This window comes from Choloepus didactylus, chromosome 12 (assembly GCF_015220235.1).
Source record: "Choloepus didactylus isolate mChoDid1 chromosome 12, mChoDid1.pri, whole genome shotgun sequence".
In the NCBI taxonomy this organism is placed as follows: domain Eukaryota; kingdom Metazoa; phylum Chordata; class Mammalia; order Pilosa; family Megalonychidae; genus Choloepus; species Choloepus didactylus.
Window position 1 is genome coordinate 96,901,254 of NC_051318.1, and position 8,009 is coordinate 96,909,262.

The 8,009-nt window shown below is 41.1% G+C and overlaps 1 protein-coding gene across 2 annotated transcripts; it reads right to left on the reverse strand.

Moving 5' to 3' along the window:
• Positions 1-4,077: 4,077 nt before the first annotated feature.
• LOC119507121 (coiled-coil domain-containing protein 90B, mitochondrial-like) lies at positions 4,078-5,203 on the reverse strand. Of its 2 annotated transcripts, XM_037800223.1 has the most exons (2): positions 4,739-5,203; positions 4,078-4,666 (listed from the first exon to the last, which is right to left on the reverse strand). In XM_037800223.1, exons 1-2 carry the CDS (start codon positions 5,201-5,203, stop codon positions 4,439-4,441), a joined length of 693 nt encoding a protein of 230 aa, XP_037656151.1. In that variant the 3' UTR covers positions 4,078-4,438. The 2 variants fall into 2 exon arrangements, with proteins under 2 accessions (XP_037656151.1, XP_037656149.1); XM_037800221.1 differs by having other exon boundaries at positions 4,078-5,203.
• Between the last annotated feature and the right edge of the window lie 2,806 nt (positions 5,204-8,009).

Below are 8,009 nucleotides of genomic sequence, written 5' to 3' on the forward strand. Positions count from 1 at the left end.
CTGAGCCAAAACTCTATTGCTCACCTGGTTTCCATACGCTCCTACTCAGACTAGTAGATGACAGTGACATTTATGTATCTCGGAATTAGTGCCAGTTCAGAACCAGTGTCCAATAAACCTCAGAAAGTCTGATTATTTTCTCTTTTTCAATGCGCAGTTAACTGGTACATGCCTCCAGGTGCATTTGCTTAAGGCTGGGAAGAAGATTAACAGTATACATTTTTGGAAGCATAGCAGGATATTTCTTAATAGGCTCTGGCCTCCCTGTTATTCAAGGGGATCTTTTTAATGAACTGGCTCAAGTTGGGGAGTGAATGAGGGGCTGTGACTCTCTGTTTTGGTGATTCAAGTTAAAATTCTCTTCATTAAAACTAGAGCTTTTCCTCATATAGATCAAGTAAGACTTAAGTATACTGCCATTTATTTTAGTTCTACTTTATCTACTATTTCTACTAGCTCTTTAGAGCTACTCAAATGATCAACTAGCTAGTTGATCTCTGCAAGTCAGATTATTCTCATTACTGCTTTGTCTCCACTATCCACTATGGAAACCTTTTCCACTTTGTTGTTTGTGATTAAACCCCACCATGTGGCAGCTGCTACCTGGGATGTTATCACTCCATTTTACTTGGGGATCCCTGTTTGATGGTAGAAGCTCCCCCTGTAATTTCTGAGCCACACAGAACTCATCAAGGATATTAGGGCTTCCCTCACCAAATTATTTCTCAAAAATTAGACTGCGGTAAACGTTATATTCTCTGGACCATTCTGGGGTGGGTGAGCAGGTCTTATATGATAAATCCACCATAGAATTCCAATCATCAACTGAGAAAACTGTTAGTGCCCCCCCACCCTGCCAAAGCCGTGAGCTAAAACACTGAATCCAGAATCTCATCTGATCCAGCCTTATATTTCTTTCACCTTGATCCCATGCCACTCATATCTATTCCTATACATATTTCTCAGATCTCTGTCTCTCTATGTTGATAAAATCACACAATTCTTTTGGTGTGTATCTAATCTCCTCTTGGATCACACTTTGTACCTCACCTTTTGGAGCCTGCTGGGACTTGAATCTGTTTATAGGTCTAGACACAAGGGAAAATGGTAGGAATAGCTCCTGGGAAAGATTCACAGGGCTTTGCAATGCAAAGGCCATTGCAGATTCTTCAGGTAAGAGGGCACTAACTTCCTTAAGCAGGGGTGGAAGGGCTGCTTCTACTGGCCCAAAAAAGCCCTGCGCAATTTAGGGATTTGAGGTCCCCTTTCTTGGAGTCTTCCATGTGTCCCCTCTGCAAGTTTCAAGATCTTCTGCCTGCACAGCCAATGCCCTCCTTAAACAAAAGAGATCCTGTAAGGTTTGGATTTTGATTTGCCTTGTAATTCAGCTACCTTCAGGATTAGACTTTGGGTTTGGTTTTAAATGTCAGCCCTGCTGCTAAAGGAGATGAGGGTTTCTTTCAAGGCACTCGTGTAAGTTTCAGGTCCCATATGTGGACCTTGAACTGGGGAATATAGTTCTCCGGTACAGTTAGAAGCAATTGATTAACTCCATTCTATTCCTTATTTTTCACTAAAATGTTCTATGTCAGCAAATACTTGGTCACCCAGAGCTTTGCCTTTACTAGGTATACTTCTTTACCTGCATCCAAAGGTGGTTATTTGAGTAACTTTATGCCACTGCATACCCTGGGCTACTAGGCCATGCTAATGCTTTGGGATTTAGTGTCATGGTTTAGAAACCATAGTGCTTTTCCATCTTTTTCAAGCTTTCTTTCTCACATTTGATTATTTATCTCTTCTCATGGGAACTCTCTGTCTGTCAAGTAACAGTCATGAAATATCAGACAAGATAACCTTTGGTGGTATAAAATAGACATAATGTCTTAATCAAAGAGAGTGTTATTGTTCTCACGTGGTAAGAAATCTGATGTGAGTGGTCCAGGCAGTGTACCTCAAGGGAAATGTCAAGAACCAAGGCTGCTTCTAGCCTCTACTACCATCCCTAGGGTATGGCTTTCTGCTTTTGATTGCAAGATAATAGCAAAGTTCTACTAAGAGTTTCTCCAAACACAGCTCTACACCTGCGTTCCAGCAGGAAGAAGGAGGAAAGGGTAGGGGTGGAAGGTTTGTGCCAGCTCATTCTTGTCATGTTTTTATCAGGAGGAAAAGAGCTTCCCTACTCTGATTTTACCTCATTGTCTACAATTGGGTTCCATGGCCATTCCAGACCACAATACAGTCTGGGGAAGGCAATAGTTCAAATTGAGCATATTGCCTCCACCGCAGCCCCAACAAATTGGGGTTCTGTACTTAGGAAGAAGGGATGGCTAGATATTGGCAGTGTCTGCTGTTCATGATTTCTTTCTTTTCCAGAGTTAGCATGTGTTGAAATTATTAGGTAGCACTGGGGTGTAGATCAAGGATCTAGGGGAAGAAGATGCAGAGGATGTGGGGGTGGTCAGGAGGAGGAATTGGATCCTAGAAGAATGGATTCCCCTGTTTTTAGCAAATTATTTTATTTGCACTGCATAGAAACTCTCACTCTGCTTTTAAGAGAAGAGGCTTGGAAGATAAGGATTCTTTAATCTTCAAGTCACTTCAAAGTCTCCTGCTTTTCCTCTCTCCTTTCAGCCTGCACCTTTTGTTCTCCCATGATTACTTACTGAGCTTTATGAGGATTTGCTTCAATACTTGTTGGATGGTTCTGTGTCTTCTCTGTCAACAACCAAAGTGGCTTTCTTGGTGGTTGAACTTCTATTCCCCATTCCTCTGGGGATTTGGGTGCCGCATTTACTGCCTAAAGCAAAAGAACGACTCAAAGATGAAGGTTTTAAGCTGAATGGTTAGGAAGGACAGCATTTAATAGACTAGTGAGGTGGTTAACTTTTAGGTAGGTGGGGCCTGGAAACACCAGGCCATACCTAGCATCCTAGGTGTGTTTCCTACTTTACTTGAGCAAAGATGTCCCAGGCTGTGGACATTCTCTTTAAACCCACCCTAGTGTTACTTTCTACCCAAGCCCCATGCAAATGCTCCCTGGATTTCTAGGGAGTAGCCTTTGAACAGTGCAGCCTCCCTTGCAAAAGTTTCTGTCCTATGCTCATGATCATATTTAATTAACAAGTCCCAGCAGCAATAACTATTAGTCAAATGGCATATTTTCCTGCCCAATAAATTATTTGTCTGCAGTTCTTTGACCATGCACCGGAATAGAATATAGATTATTTTACTTTTTTGGTTAACACATTTGTTATGTGCGAGTTTAATATATGTTATAAATCGTGTGTGTGTGTGTGTGTGTGTGTGTATATATATATATATATATAAATTGATGGGACAAAGCTACCGTGTAATAAAAAGTTCTGGTTCTAAAATATTAATGAATATAGTGAGATAAACTTGGTGTCAAAGCTCATAAGCCATGAAGGAAAAGATGTTAATTCCTTTTTTTGCCCCAAGATAAGTAGCACCAGTCTCAATGGAAAACTATTCAAATGATCAGTGCTTCTCTTTCTTGGATTAATGGGTTTTAATAATTTAAGCCATGTCTTTTATTTCTAGGCTGTATCCATGGTAACCTAGTTGGAAATCTTTATGGCAACTAAGTGGGTGAGAACATGTCCTACAGCAACCCCCTGACTTATGGAAAACTACCAGTAGCTGTTTATTTTTCATTCCTAGCAAGTCATAGAGCATCTTATTACAGCTGAATTATTCCACCAAACCTTTGTCCTGAGGAAGATTTAGACCCTGACAGTTCAGGGTTGATATGACACTATCTACCTCTCCCCTTCCCCCTATTCCAATGTGGCTAGTGTCCCAGTCCAAGGATGCTGTGGGAAAGCCAAACTTCTCAGAGGTAGAAGGGCTTGCGGCTGCCCATCTGGTCACTGTTTGTGACCTTGATGTGCCCTCTATGATCCATACGCTGTCATGACCTTGTGATTTACTGACTGTCTTCTCCAGGTCAGGGACATGCATTGTCAGCTCATTTATCCCTATACTTGGATAAAGTTCTCTTCTTGTTCATGACCCACTTTTTTTTTTTTTTTTTTTTTTTTTTTTTTTTTTTATAATAATCTTTTATTTTGTATGAAAATGTAATCATGCAACAGTTATCAGGAAAGTTGAATACAATAACAATGTTAGCTTTGGGAGTAATTTTCAATTTGTAACTGATAAAGAAACCCTATATACTTTACACTATTGAAGCAAACAGAAAACTGTTAAGTTTGTATAAATTAAGGAGAAAATATCCTCCTACCTCAGATGAGATGAATCAGGTTTTAACACCACAAAATAAAGACAAACAGATCTTCTCATTGTAAAACACTTCTTTTTAGTCCATAATGTGCTTCTGCAGTTGACAGTGTTTCTATTCTGGTGTAGCGTAAAAAGTCAGCATCAGTAGGAGTATAATACAGTAGTTTCAGGGTTATTTCCAGAATCTATAAAATCCCAATGCTATTGCCAGGCAAGTAAACACTGAGGCTGCAAGATAACGAATTGTCTCAAGTCTGTTAGACTCCATCAGAGTTTTTAAGGAAGCAATTTCAGTGTCAATTTTATGACTGGTTTCTGAAATAACATTTTTGGTTTGGGTATCCTTTTTGGTAAATTCTGTGGTTGTTTCCATAAGTTTCTTTTCTTGATCTGTAAACATATCTGTTACTCTGCTCCTTTCTAGGTTGATATCCAATTTATTATCTGCTCTAATTCGACTGGTTTCATGCATCAGTTGATGTTTAACTTGGTCTAATTCAATTTTCATTTTCTCATTCTCTGCTCTCAGATTTGCAAATTCACTTTTCTCCAGGATGACCATGTCTTTTCTGATGGAGTCCAAATGAGCCATTAGCTGCTGTACTGTTATTTCCTGTTGCGCTTGAGTGACCATCTCCTTATAGATAGTATCCAGGCTGACATTTGAAAAAGTGGATAATGCTGATACAATAGTTTCTGCTTGTGTTTTGTCAAATCCATGAGTTTCCAAGTCCTGAACCAATGCGTGGGTATCAAAAGTTAATTTCCTTTGCTCTAAAGGAGTTATGTCCACTCGCCTCATATCATATCCTTCCTTGGTTATGGTGGTTAAGAAGTCCCTCTGCAGGGCCGGCGAGAAACGTCCGTGGGGATAAGAAAACCGGCGGTATCCATTGCCTTCAAAGCGCAGGAGCCGCCAAGCCCAGCGAGTCTTCATACCGTCCATGACCCACTTTTGAAAAATAAGAACACAAGTCAAAGACTTCCAAGGAAGGGAGGTTTAGAGCACTCAATTCTTCATTTCCTGCCATCCTATTCTCTGGCAGCTCATTATATAGGGCTACCAAATCCCTAGGTAGATGTCAGGCTACCTTGAAAACTACATTTACTAAAAACTTCATTTGTTGCAGACACTCAAGGGAACTTAAGAGAGTGGCAAGGAACAATTAGCCACCAATCTCTTTTTCTGAGTCTACTTCATCATTTATCCTTTTCTTGCAACTGTCAGAAGATGTTCATGTGTGCATTTCATTTAAAAATGCTGGCAGGAGTTGGGAGAAAGCCATTTTTCAGTTTATCTACTGTGGTAGTTTCAAAGAGAGATGGTCCTTCATGCTTGCAGATATTAGCCCACAGGAACCCAGTGAACTAGGGGTGTCAAGTAAGCTGGCTAGACAAGGTAGGACATAAGAAACCCCCCATTAATATGTTGCAGCATTTTAACACCTCATTTCCTTTCTCTATCTTCTTATAAACATCTCTTTATTATCTTTCTTCCAATGAAAATTCCTGTTTTTAAATTTGTTACTTCTCCTCATATCTTTAATTCTCCCTGGATCAGTCACAAACCTGGGGTCCTTGATTTTCCTGGCTGTGGCAGAGACTACTTGTTTACCCCAAGTTTGTGCTCCCTTTTACCTGGTGGTCAGCTGCCCAGCCAGACACTATACTTGCCGAATCCCCTTGCCTCAAGGTATGGTCATTCGAATAGTTCTCAGCAGTAGAATGTATGTAGAAGTGATATGCTTCCCTTTGGGAATTTTAAGAAATGGTTGTGCATTCTCCACTGTTTCTTCTCTGGAACTCTGGCTGGATTCAAAGAACCCCAAGACCCTGTGGAGTGGTGGAACGCGAGAATGAAAGGTTCCCAGGTCCCTGAATTAGCATGTGAAGGCCATTCAAAAATACCTTTCTGGACAGTGCCATGAGTATGAAATACACTTCTCTTATGTTAAGCCACTGGAAGTTTAGGGTTTTTTTGTTACATCAGCTAATGACACCCTATCCAATACACTAACTCTAATTCCAAGATTCATATTTTCCATCATCGGTCTTCTATAAGTTGGTTGTCCCTGTCTTCCTTTATTCTTTCTTGCCTCCCTATGATTCTCCTGGGTGGATAGTGGAGCCCATCCAATTGGGGGTTGTGCTGGTCTGAATGTATTATGTTCCCCAAAACACCATTATCTTTGATGCAATCTTGTGTGGGCAGATGTATTGTGTTGATTAGATTGTAATTCTTTGAGTGTTTTCATGGAGATGCAACCCACCCAACCATGGGTGATGACTCTGATTGGACAGTTTCCATGGAGGTGTGGCCCCGCCCATTCAGCGTGGGCCTTGATTAGTTTACTAGAGCACTATATAAGCTCAGACAGAAGGAGCGAGTTTGCTACAGCCAAGAGGGACACTTGGAATAACGCACAGAAGCTGAGAGAGAAGCTTCAGCTTGCAGAGATATTTTGGAGATGGACTTTGAAAGCAGACTTTTGCCCTGGAGAAGCTAGGAGAGGAAAAATGCCCCAAGAGCAACTAAGAGTGACATTTTTGAAGAGCTGAAGCCTAGGGAGGAACATCTTGGGAGAAAGCCATTTTGAAACTGAACTCTGGAGCAGACACCAGCCCCATGCCTCCCAGCTAACAGAGGTTTTCCGGACACCATTGGCCATCCTCCAGTGAAGGTACCTGATTGTTGATGCATTACCTTGAGCACTTTATGGCCTTAAGACTGTAGCTGTGTAACCAAATAAAACCACTTTATAAAAGCCAATCCATTTCTGGTGTTTTGCATCTCAGCAGCATTAGCAAACTAGAACAGGGGGATAAGATCAGAGGTAAGGGAAGGAATGGAGAGATGGTTCATCCTACTTTGGGGATATTAATCTTAGCTGTCTGTGAGATATTGAGTGAAGGTGTCAAATAGGAATTTAGATCTTTGCCTCTGGATTTCAGAGGAGAAGTGTGGTATAGAGGTAGAAGTTTCAGAGTCAATAGCATAACACTTGTATTTAAATTCAACAGAGTTGTTGTGTTTACCTAGGGAGGGAAGGTAGAAGATGGAGAAGTATGCCCAATATTTAGTTTTAAGATTCCTCAACATTTAGAGGATGGGTAGAGTAGGAGTTTGATAAGGAGTGGAGGGTGAAGTGGAAGGAAAATCAGGAAAGCATGAGATTAAAGAAGCCAAGGGAGAAAAGATGATAAAGAAGGAGGAGTGGGCCATGATTCTGAATGCTGCTGACTGGTGGAGTAACCAGGGCAGTTACTGTTGACCACGAGAAGAGAGGCTTCATGGGGTTGATGGTAGGAAGCCAGACTGGAGTAGATTGAGGAGAGAATTAGAGGTGAGGAAATGGAGTCTTCTGTGTAAAAAAAACCTTTCAACAGGGTAGAGTGGGAGGGGGATATGGGACAAGGAAGCACTTCTAAAGATGGAATAAGTATCTGAGCCTATTTATGTGCTATGATCCAGTGGGAAAGAGGAGATGAATGATGTAGGAGAGAGGGAGGAAGAGGGAAAAGGAGAGGAGAAAGAAAATAAATAGAGAACAAAGTCCTTGAGAAACAGAAGAGGGATGAAATGGGGAACCCATGTGGAGAACAGGGTTTGAGAGGAGGAAAGCCACATCTTCCAGTGCAAGAGGAGAGAAGAAGAGACTTCAGTAGATAAGGATGCAGGCAGATTTGATGGTGGGAGGACGAGGGATTTCATTTCTATTTTCTGAATGAAATATGAGGTGGAG

Excerpts from the sequence above, each read along its gene's own strand:
- LOC119507121 (XM_037800221.1), bottom strand. The coding sequence starts at position 5,203 with ATGAAGACTCGCTGGGCTTGGCGGCTCCTGCGCTTTGAAGGCAATGGA.